This window comes from Echinops telfairi, unplaced genomic scaffold (genome assembly GCF_000313985.2).
Source record: "Echinops telfairi isolate 266 unplaced genomic scaffold, ASM31398v2 ScPeMD7_3;HRSCAF=10, whole genome shotgun sequence".
Classification (NCBI taxonomy): Eukaryota; Metazoa; Chordata; class Mammalia; order Afrosoricida; family Tenrecidae; genus Echinops; species Echinops telfairi.
In genome coordinates this window covers 15,798,706-15,813,778 of record NW_022103899.1, presented here as the reverse complement: position 1 = coordinate 15,813,778, position 15,073 = coordinate 15,798,706, and the positions used below count along the sequence as shown (strand labels likewise).

The 15,073-nt window shown below is 40.6% G+C and overlaps 1 protein-coding gene across 1 annotated transcript in view; it reads left to right on the top strand.

The window, feature by feature from the left end:
* Positions 1-15,073, top strand: part of HIBCH (3-hydroxyisobutyryl-CoA hydrolase) — a 58,446-nt gene that overhangs the window by 28,793 nt on the left and 14,580 nt on the right. Inside the window, exons 7-10 of the mRNA XM_045295666.1 lie at positions 3,851-3,929; positions 9,254-9,399; positions 10,527-10,613; positions 14,185-14,243. Of these exons, the coding sequence (XP_045151601.1) occupies positions 3,851-3,929; positions 9,254-9,399; positions 10,527-10,613; positions 14,185-14,243 (371 nt within the window). The remainder of the gene's footprint in view (positions 1-3,850; positions 3,930-9,253; positions 9,400-10,526; positions 10,614-14,184; positions 14,244-15,073) is intronic.

Here is a 15,073-nt window from a genome sequence, read left to right as displayed (position 1 = left end):
CAATATCGTTAATACCACATTCAAGTGAAATTTTACAGAAGATCAACAACAGTTGCAACAGTGTATTGACAGGGAGCTGCCAGAGATTCAGGCCAGATTCAGAAGAGGACATAGAACAAGAGATATTGCTGATATTAGATGGATCCTGGAAGAAAGAGACTACTAGAAAGATGTTTACTTGTGTTTTATTGACTTTTTAAAAAGTAGATTGCCAGGCCTTTCTTCCTAGCCTATCTTAGTCTGGAAGATTGGCCACTGAAACACTGGACAGACAGGTGGTGGCTGCATATGAGGAACAATGACTGGGAATCGAACCTGGGCGTTCCACGTGATACTAGACAACAAGTATAGCCTCAGGACTCTTGTAGGTGCAGTATGCTCTAAAGTGCATGCCCTGTACCATGAATTAATTTCTAAAATGGAGGAGTGATGCTAGAATATTGCAAAAGCCATGTGTTTATAAGCAGGTGTTTTTGTTGTTGTTTTTTAATGCCAGGGAATGTAGGATTATGGAAATGAACAGAAAGTCTTCAGCTCGGAAGGAACAAAGTGCTTATATCAATTGTACTGTGAATATAAATTCTCATCAGATATATATTCTCATTATATATAATTACCTATTAAAAATGATATTTATATTAATGTATGAGAAGCTCATAGCCTATTAGTATAATGTAGGGAATGAATAAAAAGCCTTTGTTTGTACTGTGGAGCCTACTGATTTAATCACATTCTAATGCATGTGGCCCTGAATACATTATGAAATTTACTTCATAGGGTACTTTTAGACCTTAGTAAAGTACATACTATGGTGAAGAATCTATTTGAATTGCTAATAAAAATATACTCCTATTTCAAAGCACCACTTATAATCTTGCATGATGACAATAGACGACTCCCATATTCTCGGTCACTGCAATGGAGTGTTCATTCTGGGCAGAAGCTTACTCCTCTGATTAAAGTTTAAATTCATGACACTTTTTGTCAGTGAGGTCGCCCCACTGTGTGACTTTCTGAGTGGTGGCGTTCTCCTCTGATCTGGTCTGCTCACCCTGCTTTGGACCGTTTCTTTGTTCAGCACCAAAAGGAAGTGTCGCCCACGTGCTTAGCTTTGTGGAATATGAAATTCATGCATCTTACATCTTTTCCACTAGGGCATGCCATTAGTATACATTATGGAATGTCGACTATATGATAAACTAGATTTAAAGATCCTATAATTATGCTCTTTTTTAAAATTAGCAACTTTGTTGTCTTTCTCCCACCCCTGAATATTAATACTATCTACAAATATAAAAGTTAGCATTTATTTTGAGCTACTGATTGGCATATTGGCATTTTTAATGCCTGGTTCTTTAAAGTAATTATAATTCGATCTTTAAAAAACTGAAGTAAAGCTATGCCAGTTATTCCCCCATTGAAAAGTTTGAAAACTCATCCAGCTCTATCCCTTTTTAAAAGTCTTAGTTTGTCTAATTTTTGTCCTTAAAGATGTCAAATTTTCAAATAAATGACAGTGTTTTCGTGTTCCTGATGACAGAGTGTGAGTTTGAGTAAATTTATATTCTTGTTCCAATTTTGTTCAGCTGTTCTTTATGCTGGCCCACATTGACACTCTTTATAGCAGATTATAAATAAGGATCAAATTCATTTTACTTTACTGGCACAGTGTAAGTGCAGTGATGCAGAGATGATTGTTTCATAATGAGCTAAGTGAAAAAAACCTAAAAACCAATGGTGGGCAGAGTGCTTAAGAGACACCTTAAATGCACTTAGGATCTGTTGAAGACTATAAACCCTACAGCTGTCATGGCCGTTCTGACTCCCAACCAGTCTGTAGGACAGAGTAGAACTGCTTCAGAAGGTTTTCCAGGCTGTAAATCAGTATGGAAGAAGACGGCTACATTTTTCTTCTGGGAGCAGTTTGTGGGTTTGGACTGCTAACCTTTCAGTTAGCGACCCAGTCCTTAACCCACTGAACCACACACAAAGTAACTCACTGCCATCTATTTCCAGATCTACTCATAGGACAAGGTAGCACTGTCCCTGTGAGTTTTCGAGACTGTAGCTCTTGGGGAGTAGAAAGCCTAACTTTTTCCAGTGGAGTAGCTAGTGATTTCAAACTACTGACTTTGTGATTAGCAGCCCAACTCATAACTACAATGCCACTCCATGTGCAAGACTGCAATACGTAGCAGTTCTCAACTTGTGGGTCGCAACCCCTTTGGGGAGTCGAACAACCCTTTCACAGGGGTTGCCCGATTCATAACAGTAGAAAAATTACCATTATGAAGTGGCAATGAAATTAATTTTATGGTTGGGGGGTCACTACAACATGAGGAACCTGTATGAAAGGGTTGCAGCAGGAGGAAGGTTGAGACCACTGACTTAGGTCCGAACATATGAAAACGGATAGAAAAAGGTGAATCACACTAAACCTACTTTCGTATACACCGTCCTTATAGACATGGTTATGTTCTAAAGACCAGGATGCTAATGCACAATCAGCTTTAGGCAAGCAGGACGACTCAGAACTGCTGTGCCCTGGACCCCAAGGCCCTGCCATCCTCGGAGCCTGAGGCCCCCAGGCTAGATAGTTGCACCTCTGGGCTCAGACAATCAGCAGGACTGGGTGGTCAAGATGGTTGGGGGTGGTGGTGGCTGCTGCCAGTGCCCATGCCCCCTGTTTCTACCCTGTCTGCAGCCCCTGCAGGCTGAGGAGGAGCCCACGGAAATGCGCAGCACAGTACTGGTCTTGGAGAGCCCAGAACCAAGGTCGAGAGCTTAGAGGGTAACAACTGCCCGGAGAAAGAGAGCCGAGCAGCCTGAGGAATTCAGGCTGGTGATGGCTGGTGCTGCCGCCGCCCGCAAGGCCCAGAATAACCCCCTGTCCCTGTGTTGCTGTAGGACTTGGTCCCCCCAGGGAGTTGAGTGGAGAGGACCAGTAAGTAGGAGCAACCTCTCCCACCCGCCTAGTCTGAGACTTACGTATCAGACATTGTTCTGCATATGCTGAATTCATTAGCTCTGTGCTGTCAAAGATGGAGTTAAACTGCTTTTCAAAAAAATTGAGCAAGACTGTGAAGGGATTAAAACCCAAATAGCAGTTCTCACGAAGACTGTGAAGAATCTCAGTGGACACACACGACACGTGAGCCCTCATAACTCTCTCCGCCTACATGCCGCGTAGCCAAATGCAAGGGGCTTCAAAAAGTTTCTGGGAAAATGGAATTAAGAGAGAATGGAAATTTTCCACGAGCTTTTTGAAGGCCCATCTTATGTCTTTCGGTATTCAAAAGACGACTGCTTGTTTGACACAGCAACGTCAGAGTTTTGACTCAGTCTTATCTTCTAAAACTTGTATAACTCTAAGTTGCCCAAGTTTTAGGAGTAATGTCACCTCTATGAAATGTTGCACTTGGGAAAAAAATATGTGGATGAGCTATGTGAGTAATCTGTTAATATTTTGTCAAGATGACTGCAATTTGGTTGGATGTTTTACTGAACAAGGCAAGACTAAGTGATCCTGGGGAGAGTCAGTATTCTATAATGCTACATCTGTTTTGAATATAGGTGATTTGTCAAAGTGTCACAGGAATTGTAATACAGGAGACTTACTGAGAACTGTTAGAACAAAGCTCTTCCAGATAGGAGATATACTCATGTATTTTCCCTCCAAATTCTTTTGAAATAATGTGTCTTAAGGTTTTCTTCCTATGATCCTCCTGAATCAGACAGGTTTTTGTAGAGTATAAAGATAATTAATTTGCCTTGTACTGTTGGTATGTTACTTGTAAGTTTTAATTTTGTAACAATATTTATAAACCAAATATTTGCCTTATTTTCCTAGGGAGTTGGTCTCTCAGTTCATGGACATTTCCGAGTGGCTACGGAAAAGACTGTCTTTGCAATGCCAGAAACAGCAATTGGTAAAAACATAAAGTATATATATATATATGTATATATACATGTTCATACTTATTTTTAGAATCTTCCTTCGGTAAACTTTAGATGATATCCTGCTATTGAAGCAATTGATGGAATCTTGTGTGAGCTATAAAAAACAATGCTCCTTTATAAAGAAATTAGAATAGGAAGGTACCTTAGAGTTTTATTAGCCCAATGATTATGTCTGAAAACACAGAAGTAAGAACATTTAACTGGAGTACACAGTAAATCAATTGTAGATCAAAGATTATTTGCATAAAATATTCTAAATTTATGTCTGATCCATTTTGAGGTAACTTTTGTATATGGTGTGAGGTACGGACTAACTACATACATGAAATAATTTCTCCACTAATTGCCATGATACATTTGCCAGTTGTTTTCTATGTTGCTCTTGATGCCAGTACTACATTATTTTGATTACTATAACTTTGTAATAAGTCTCAAAAATCAGTTTTCTTTGAACTGTTTGTTTTTGTTTTTAACCCCTGAAATTTGCTTTGGTTCTTTAGTCATTTGCATTTCTATTAGACTTTTATTAGAATGAGTTTGTCAGTTTTGACAGTGATGATGACCAAAAAACAAACCCAAAACAAACAGCCCCCCTACACACACGCACGCACGCACGCACGCACGCACACACGCACGCACGCACGCACGCACGCACGCGCGCACCACCCCTTTGACATCTTAACAGTGAGTCTTCAGATCCAGAAGCAAGGTGTATCTTTCCTGCTTATTTGGCCTTTAAAGTTTTTCTCCTCAAAGTTTTGAAGTTTTAATTCTATAGGTCTTAGATTCCTTGGTAGGTTTATCCTTAAGGATTTTATATTTTTGATAGCGCTCTAAATTAAAAATTCAGTTTCTATTCATTGCATGTGCATAGAAATAAAATTGGTTTTTTTATTTTGAGCTTGTATCCTAAAAACTTGATACACCCACTTATTAGTTCTAGTGGTTTTAAAAATAGATTCTATTGTATTTTCTAGGTAGTTGTTATCTATTAAGTATTCGAAGATAATATTAATACACAAGTAAAATTTGTTTTCCTATTTCATCTAGATACCTTTTTCTTGCCTTGTTGTGAATAGAGCCTCTGGTATCGTGTTGTAGAAGTGGTGAGAAGAGACATTCTTGCCTTGTTCCTGATCTAAGGGAAAATATTCAGTATTTCACCTCCAAGTGTGATGTTCAGTGTAGATTTTTTTAACAGATGTCCTTTATACTGTATGAGGATGCTCTCTTCTGTTCTTAGTTTGCTTAGAGTTTTTATTAAGAAGGAGTAGATTTTGTTTAAATATTTTCCTCCAGTTGAGCTGAGCATACTGTTATATTTTTTCATTGGTTATAAAAAGAGTGCTGGTTAGCCCTGTATTGTTGTGATTAGCCCAGTATTGTGCTGCTAACTGCAAGGTTAGCAGTTCGAAACTATCAACTGCTCCGAGGGAGAAAGATGGGGCTTTCTACTTCCGTTAAGAGTTACAGCCTCAGAAACTCACTGGGGCGGTGCTACCCTGTGCTATAGGGTTGCTAGGCTGCAATCGGCCTGGTTGGCAGGTTGGAACCACCAGCAGCTTTGCGGGATGAAAGACCGGTTTCTATTCCTGTAAACAGTTACGGTCTTGGAGACCCAAGGGGTTGATATGAGTCAGCACTGACTGCATGGTATACTCTATTCTCCATGAGTAGGCTCGGGTCGATGGCAGTGAGTGTTTTGGTTTTTTTTGAGAGTAATAAAGTAAATTAAGTTAGGGGGATAAAGAGTTTGTAGGTATAAATCAGAAAAGAAGGGTGAAAGGGGTTAAAGTGGTTGTCTGATAAGAAGTATGTCAAAAGCAGGCCAGTTATGTATTTGAAAAAAATACTGTAATATTGAAGAAAGCATTTAGTTCAAAGACTCAGAGAATAAAATGTCTGTTGGAGGAGCACACTGGAGCCAACTGTGTGTGCACCGAGCACAGGTGTGAATACAGCATGTTCTCAGAGGAGCACACAGGGCCTGGAACACATACACAGGGTGCTCTGCTCTGAACAGTTTGGGTTTAAACCTAAGTATGATGGGAGGCCTTTGGAGAATTCAAAGCTGGGGCGGCAGTGGCATGACCTAGTGTAAACTTTATTATTCTGGCCCAGTGGAGGTTGGTGCATTGTAAGGGCGGGGTGTAAGAGAAAAGCAGAGAGACTGATTCAAGACGTCATGACATTAGTCTTGTGACATTAGTCTTGAGCCGTGCTGTCCTATAGGAGCCCTGGTGCGGTTGTGGTGTTGCACTGAACTGTGATCTGCAAGGCCAGCAGTTTGAAACCACCAGCCGCTCACAGAGAAAGACAGGGCTTTCTGCTATAAAAACTTTCTCCTGAGCCTTAGGAAACCACAGGGGCAACTCTACCCGGCCCAATGGGGTTCAGAGTTAGCATCGACTCACTGGCAGGGAGTTTGGTTTGGTTGAGGGCTGTCCTATATCATAGTCACTAATCACACATGGGATTATTAATGGCTTCTTTATTGGATACCACAAATTACAGAACATTTTCATAGTAGAAAGTGCTGTTGGGCAGCATAGATCTGAAAATGGAAAACTAGTTTGGAGGAGAGAGAACACAGAGTTGGAATCGACTGAAGGCACAGGTCTTTTAGCGTTCACTGGCCAGCTGATGTGAGGAGTCAGGAGTGCCTCCACGGGGTCTAGTGGGAGCCACTGAAGGGGCTGCGCCTGGGGAGGGAAGGAGCAGCGTCCTTGGAACGTTGGAAGTAAAGAGTTGTGTTCTGGACTTGTTGCCTTTGCGATGCCTATTAATTATCCATGTGGTTGTATCAAGTAGGTAATCTGAGAGTTTGACATTGAAGAAAAGGCACATCACAACATAAAGAGTTGGGAATGATCAGCATATGGAGGTTAATGTGCGGGGAGGGGGGGGGGCTGCTAACTGAGGCTAGAGGCTCAGGGTTACCTCTAAGATCCTTGGAAGAAAGTCCTTTGTGGGACACTTCTGAAAAACCAGCCATTAAGAATTTGGGAGGTGGGACAAGGTTCTACTTGAACATACATGGGAGATAACCATGAGTTAGAATCTACACAGTGACTGCTTTTTGTTTGTTTAAAGTCCTACAAGCAAAGGACAAAGGGATATGTTTGGAAAGAGAAAGCAGCCTCAGAGAGCCTAAACACAGCAGCATTCAGAGGTCAAGCAAAGCCAGCAGAACTGGCCAGAGTGACGGGGAAACAAGGGGGTGAGGGTGGGGGCTGCTGCCATGGGAGATGAAGTGCTGCCCCTGGAGAGTGCTGTCTCTGGCAGAATGCTGCTGGGGAAGTCAGATAGGAAGAGGGTGTAGCGTGCTCTGTGAACAAGAAGACCAGAGTGAGTGGGTGATAGGGAACTTGAAGACTTGGATAGAGATGCTAGCATGGCTTTTGTCTCAGAGCAATAGGTCACCACAGTAGAATGCACGATTGTGATCAATATTTGTGCTTTGAAAAGATAACTCTGGCTGTTGTGTGCAGAGCATTTGGAGAGGAGCCCGTGGGAGGCTGTTGTAGTAATGGCTTTAATAAGGTAGTGGTGGTAGAGATAGATATATAAGTTGTAATTAGGAGGTAGAATCAATAAGATTGTCTTAGCCACTTAGTGCTTGTTATAAAGGAGGTATGACAAATGGAAGGCAGTAACAAATTATTTTTTTCCAGTTTAGGAGGCTAGAAGTTTGAATTCAAGGTACTAACTTTAAAGGAAGATTTTTTTCTCTCTCGGCTTTGAGGGAAAATCTTAGTCTCTCAGCTTATGGTCCTCATTCCACATCAATCTTCTTGTAGCATCTACACTGCTTTGTCCATGCTTCCATGTCTAATGAGCTCCTTTGAGAGCTCAAAAGTGATTAGTTTAAAACATACCCTACACTCATTAACATAGTTAACATATGCAAAGAATTAACATAGCATTATGTTAATTCTCATTAACATAGCAAAGAAAACCCTCTTCCCAGATAAAATGACCACATGTCTCAGATCCATAACCCCTACGTAGGGACCTAGTTCTGTCCCTACTGAGGAGCTCGTCACTGGGAATGGCGGGCAGGTGGTAGGGGAGAAGAAGGTCTCAAAGCTGGATGGTTCGCCCTTGACTGAGATGGTATCAGTGGTGGGAGATGAGAAAGGAGGAGATGCTAAGACTTTTTTTACTACACTAGCTGCAGCTTGTTTTAATTTTAGGAATGTCTGTCAGACAAAGCACAAAAGCATTTTTTTTCTAAATTGGGAAGAAGTTGAGTGCTTGTGTTTTAATCAGTTTCATTAAATGAAACAATCTTAGGATAGATATATGGATTGTAAAATTAAAACAACAGAAAAAATTAAAGCTGAACTCACTATTCTCAGGTCAATTTCTGACTCAGAGTGACCTTAGAGGGCCGCGTAGAGCTGCCTTTTTGTGTTTCTGAGGCTGTAAAAAGTTACGGGAGCAGAAAGCCTCATCTTTCTCCTGTGGAACAGTGGTGGTTTTGAACTGCACACCTTGTCGTTAGCATAACAACTCGTACCCCACTGTGCCACTAGAATTCTTCTCACTGCCGTTGAGTCAGTGCTGATTCAGAATGACCCTGTTGAACTACCCTTGTGGGTCTTAAGAGACTGTAACTCTTTGTGGGAGTAGAAAGCCCCCTCCTTCTCCCATTGTCGCCAGAATTAGAGGGTCACAATTGCTTACAGTCCCCAGAAACCAAAAATGTAGTATGCTGGAAATCATTTGTGTGTATACTGTCTTCAGGTGCTACCAGTTGAGTAAGAGAATTAAAAAATAGATGGTTAGGCAAGTGGTAAATGGAAGTGATTTTTAAGTAAGCATAAGCTTATTCCTTTACAAGAATTAATGTTTATTGCATAAATCTGTAAAATAATATAAATGGAACTAGTGAATTTTTCTATAATGAATCAATCAGCATTTAGGTGATATTTTATTCCAATTTTTGGTTAAATAAAATTTTTTAAATTTCATAAACTCTTAGTAATTTAGTGGTGGGAAAATAGGGATAATGTTTACCGAGTACTTCTACTATGCAAAGCATTGTACCGTCTAACAATTCCATTGCTTTTTATAGAAATGAACCATGAAAAACAGCCAGCTAGGTATAATTTATTGCAAGTCTTTCATGAAATTGATTGCATTGTATAGTATTGGTTTTACCAATATTTTTAGTATAAAATCAAGCTCCTGAGAGAAACAGCTATCTTTCTAATCTAGAGTAAATAGAGTTACCACATTGATCTCTTTTGTTTGAATCATTGCTATCTTTTTGTTATTTGAATTACAGGACTATTCCCTGATGTGGGTGGAGGTTATTTCTTGCCAAGGCTTCAAGGAAAACTTGGATACTTCCTGGCATTAACAGGGTTCAGACTGAAAGGAAGAGATGTGCTCAAGGCAGGAATTGCTACACACTTTGTAGACTCTGATAAGGTACGTTTGGATGGCTGCGTTCTGTGTCATTGGGGTAACTAGTACTGCATGGGGTGGCAGTTGTTAGGCATGATGTGAATCCTAGGCTATTGCCTGTAGCTCTGTGATCTTCTGGAAGGTACTTCAGTTCTCTAATTCAGTTTCCTCTTATTTAACATATGTAAAGTGGAGACAGTAATACCTGCATTCAGTTATGATTCAGGATTCAGGAGTGTATTGTCCGACACATACTCTGTACTCAGTAGGTATTTTTTTAATGAATAATTAATTTTTTAAAAATCTTAACCTGTTTTTTAATATGTAATATTTAAAAATCTAAGTTATATGTAAAAAGATCGGGTTTCATGTTATAAATGCATTTGTAAAAAGTTCTCTGTGCGTTTCTCCAGTGCAGTTAGAATAATTGCCTTTGTAAAGTATTATCTCACAACTTTTTCTGAGGCATCTATGAGGGGGCTTCAAAGAGTTCATGGAAAAATGGAATGAAAGGATAATGGAATTTTTCCATAAACATTTTGAAGACCCCACATTTGTTACAAAGGACTCATTATCGTTTTTTTGTTCTTCTTTACTATTGTGGCCAGTTCTGTTAGCACGGAATAGCAAAGTGGCAGAGAATATGCCTACAGACGGCGGGCCTTACATCTCAGCTTGCATTGCAGGCCTCCAGCCTCCCGTGGCTCCACCTCCCCAGTCACTGATACTCCTGTAATGGGAAACTCAGCTCGGGGCAAGCTTACCCCAGATGTCCCCCTGGACTGACTGCTTCCGCTGTTTTGGTCTCGAGGATGGGGGGTGGGGAGGGGTTGCTGTTGGGTGAGCAGTGCTTGACAGCGCAAGCCCCTCAGTCCAGTGGGACCCATTACGCCCCCAGGACCCTTCTGGGAAAGAAGATGCTTTCGCCACTCGCCTTGGGTTCTTCCATCGTTACCCTTCCTTTCTAGGCAGTATTTGCTGTGTGGGAAGAGGTGTGGATGTGATCTCCGTGAAAAGCCCCTTTGGACCAAGCTAAAGAGAGAGAATTGCAATTTCAAGTTAAAGATTCTAAAAAGGGACATGAGATCCTTAAAATTTAAGTTATTCCATTTTTATAGGGTTTTAAATCTGTTTCCCTTTCCCCCTCTCAGTTGGACATGTTAGAGAAAGATTTATTAGCTCTGAAGTCTCCTTCCAAAGAAAATATTGCAGATGTCTTGGAAACTTATCAGACAAAGGTAATCTTGTCAACATTCTTACCTCAGACTTTAATGCATAGGAAAAGGGGGGAGCTACTGAAAAAATATTGTTGGTTAATATTATTGTTTGTGGGTGTCAATAAATGTACTGGGGATTTATTTGTGCTAAAGTTCCGTAGGGGTGGGCGGGGAGTCGGTGCCTCATAATTACTAGGTTAGCCATTTAATAAAATGACCTCTTTACTGTGCACCTTTCCAGGCTACCTGGTTGGTGGTGGCTTGCAGTGCGTGTGCAGCCTCACGCTCACCCTCTGCAAGAGCTTTTTACAGCACAGTGTGGTATCTCTGTCGGGTCCAACACGAACATTTGTGAAGTTGCTAAAATCAAACTCTGATGCATAGCTATGTATAATAATCAAGCGTCTTCTAGTATTTATTTTACTTCCTTCTTAAATTTCCTTTCAAGAGCCAAGAGTCTCTAAAAAGTCTATATGACTTACGGCTAAACATGATGACTTAAGTACATGCTCTTCCTTAAATGCCACTAAGACTAGAAGGGGTCGGAGAAAAGGAGATCGTGGAAGATGTACTGTCAACATTTTGGAAACAGGAAAGCAGAAGGAGCACCTCATTTAGACCTGAGGATGCTGCAATCTTATCCTTAAATGGTAGATAAGCTAGCTAACTTTTGCTATTGGCCATTAGACCCCACTTTTCTCTGAAGACAGTGTGCAGTGGAACAGTAAAACAGGAAGATTTTGTTGTTGCTGCTGCACATTTCTATAAGGAGCTGCCGTTAGAATCTGCAGAAGTTCTGTACAACCAGGAGCAGCTACCCTCCCCTAGCCTGGCAGAATAGTTAAAGACTCCTTGGAGGGAGAGAATCAGACAGGACAAACTGAGGGGTGTGTGTGGGGGGGGTTGCTCTCCTGCAAAGAGATGGTATCTGCTAGTTGAGAAAGACCTCTGACCCCATTCTCTATGTGGCATCCATGAACCGAGTAAGACATTTTTAATAAAAAAGAAGGAAAACCTATAGATACTAACAATCAAGGGCCCTTCTTGATGCACCCGGCTCCCTTTCTGATCATGTTACACTGCATCGTACAGTTGACAAACCCATCATTACTATTTGTGATACACACAAACCCCCCAAGATAGGTTGATGACTCACAGAAAAACCAGGATCCCCAGGCATGTAGGAAATGCTTTAACATCAATCAGTATCAGCTAGAACAAGCGAAAAAGATAATTGAAGGAAGCAGATAATACAGGGAGGAAAAAGGGAAAAGGGAACTTAGAAAATTTAACCATATTATCATTTTCTTCAGCTAAGAGGCAAATATTTCATCCGTGAAACTACAGATGTAAGAAAATAAAAATGTTAACAAAATTGGCACGATGTAATGAAGTAGATGGTAGAGGAAACAAAAGAAGCAGTAAAGAAAGAGTGAGATGGAAAATGATCCAGAAACCCCAATATATAATTATTACTCAAAGGAAGATGACAGAAGTCAGGAAATATTTAGAGAAATAGTACAAGAAAATTACCGCAAACGGAGGAACATGAGCGTGCAGATTGACAAGACCTATTGAGTGCTCTGTAAAGTGAATGTGAATATTGAGCAGCATAGGAAGAATTTTCTCAGTGACAATGCTGACAGCAAAGCATTGATTTGAAACGTAAGCCGACTGGGTAAAGAATGCAGATGAAAAGGGGAAAAGTCCTCACGTTTGAGAGAGCTCCGTTTATAGAGTGACATTGGAAGGCTAAGTGACAATCTCGCCCTGGAGTCCAAGGCCCCAAGTTTCTCAGAGCATGACGGGAGTTTCTCAGAGCTTCTTCCAATGACAGATTTTGTTCTGAAATGATGTTTTAACTGATTGCATCTGAGTATAAGTTAACAGCATGAGGGAACTGCTCCGAACTAACCCCAAGCTAGTCCGCATCCTGCAGCTAGACCAGACGGGGGTGGGGGTGGGGGGGCGGGGTGTGTGTGTGTGTGTGTGTGTGTTCTCCTGGTCTGTGTCACTAGGAGAGTGGCCTGGAGACACTGGAACGTGTCTGTGAGGAGACTTAGATTGTGGGGGACAAAAACACTGGGATGTGAAGCACAATGAAGGCAGGAGAGGAATGAAGTGAATGACCAACATAAGGCATGAGGTGGCTGGCTTTTGGTGTAGACCTAAAAACAAATGGACAAAATTAATAATTACAGTTATCCAGACACTTGTGAGTTCCTTCTGAAGATCAGCTTTCTCTCCTTGGAAGTCAATGCTGCCAGTCTGGCAGGGATGTGATGATGGAAATTTGCACAGATTGCTTCTCAGGTTTCTAATGATCTTTAATCTGTTGACACATTTTAGTGATATATGCATTATGCAAATAACCATACAAGAACAGGTTATTTAACACTTTTTCCCCAAAACCATTTTATTGGGAGTTAATACAGATATCATACCATTCCATAGTTCATTAACATCAAGCAGAATTGTACAATTGCTTCCACAATCAGTGTCCAAACATTCTTTTCTTTCTTGAACTCCTTGTCATCAGCTCCCTTTTACCCGCCTCCCCACCACCACTATACCCCCCAGAAATCCTTATACCACTTACTGTCCCTATAGGTTCATCAATCCTGGGTTTCATATACTGGAAAACAGAAAAACATAACAAAAATTCAAGATGGTGTTCCCCAATGACATAACACATTTGAGATAAACCCTAATATGAATAAACAACAAAAAAAATACAGAAAAGGTTGAAAACTAGATCAGGCCTAACACTCATCAGAGGGGCATTAACTGACAAGGTTGATCATTTTGATCTTCCGTAGTCATCTCCCCAGTGCTCTGTTTGGTAACCACTCCCCCATCCCTCTATTATGGATAGAGGGTCAACACCGAGGCTTATTTCCTATGTAGATCTCACATTATATACCAGGGGGATGACGAATACAACTCTCTACCATAAATTAACAAGGAGGTTATGAAAGGGAGCCAACGGCAGATTAAAACAAAACATAGATCCAGGAATGGATTTAGGGCTCACACTAAATCCTACTTACAATTTAAGAACAATTCACTCTTACATCCTGGTCCTGCTTGACATTCGCTCTCAGGAAGGGAACACAGGTGATGGGTGCTATAGCAAAATGTGGCAAAGAAATTAGATGGTGCCCAGCTATCAGATAAAATAGCATCTGGGGTCTTAAAGGCTTGTTTCCAAACAAGCAGACTTCTAAGTGAGCTGTCAACTAAGTTCACATGGAAGAAGCACACCAACATCAGTGACCGAAGGATTGTAGATCATAAAATCCAAAGTGAAAGGAGGGATTATTATCAGAGCCTCAATTGTGAGAATCTGGTTTGCAAAGGCTATGGATGACAGAGGGAGCCCGAGATTAATTTGTGGGATCCTTTAACACTTTTGAGACCTAGTTTGGTGTGATACATGGTGTCTGAATTTTGAGCGCGTGGTAGTAGTTTATAAAAGCCTGCTAGATGTAAGTTGCATGCATATGATAATTCACTGTCAGGAAGTGTATCATGAGATTTTTGAAGGATTTTTTTGTTACTCCAAATTGATGGAAGGTTTTTCTTTTAACAGTCCAAGATCAATCAAGACACATCTTTCATACTGGAGGAACATTTGGATAAAATAAACAGGTGCTTAAACAGATATCTCATTTCTCTCTATTCCTTAGGGAAGCCTCTCTTAAATTAAATTTGCTAATGCTGCAATTATATTGTGCTTGAACTTTATATAAAAGTTAGAGATTAGAGATTAGATTACACAGTGTCTTGCTTTTTATTTACCTTTGAAAGTTGCTTCCTGTCTTTTAAGGGAAAATAAAGTAATCTGCTATGTTCATTCACTTTAGGGAGGTCGTTTTTATTAATTTTAAGTAGGGAAGAGGGGCTAGAAAATAATCACCGAATTAACATATGCTCGGTCCTGGTGATGAAGTGGTTATACCTGGGACCGCTAATCGCAAGGTCAGCAGTTTGCGACCACCAGCGGTTCTTAGAGAGAAAGACAAGGCATTCTGCTCCCTTGAGGAGGCGCGGCCTCAGAAACCCGCCCTCCGGGCAGCTGTCCTGTAGGGCACCATGGGTGGGCATCGACTTGGTGGCATTTTGGTTTTGGTTTTGATCCTTGTGAAGTCATCTTCTTTGAAGGACTTAGGTCAGTTATCAAAAAGTTTTGTTTTATTTTTAAACATTTTATTGAGGGCTCTTACAGCTCTCGTAACAATCCATACATCAATTGTATCAAGCACATTTGTACATATGTTGCCATCATTATTTTCTAGACATTTATTTTCTATTGAAGCCTTGGTGTCAAAAATTTTTTGTCCGGTGAGCTGAGAGATTAGAATTTTTTTAAGGAAAATAAACGATTGGACAATAAATAAGACAAGTGTTCATTTTAAAGCATTGTTTTTTAGTTTTTCATATATATATATGTATATGTGTGTGTGTGTGTGTGTGTGTGT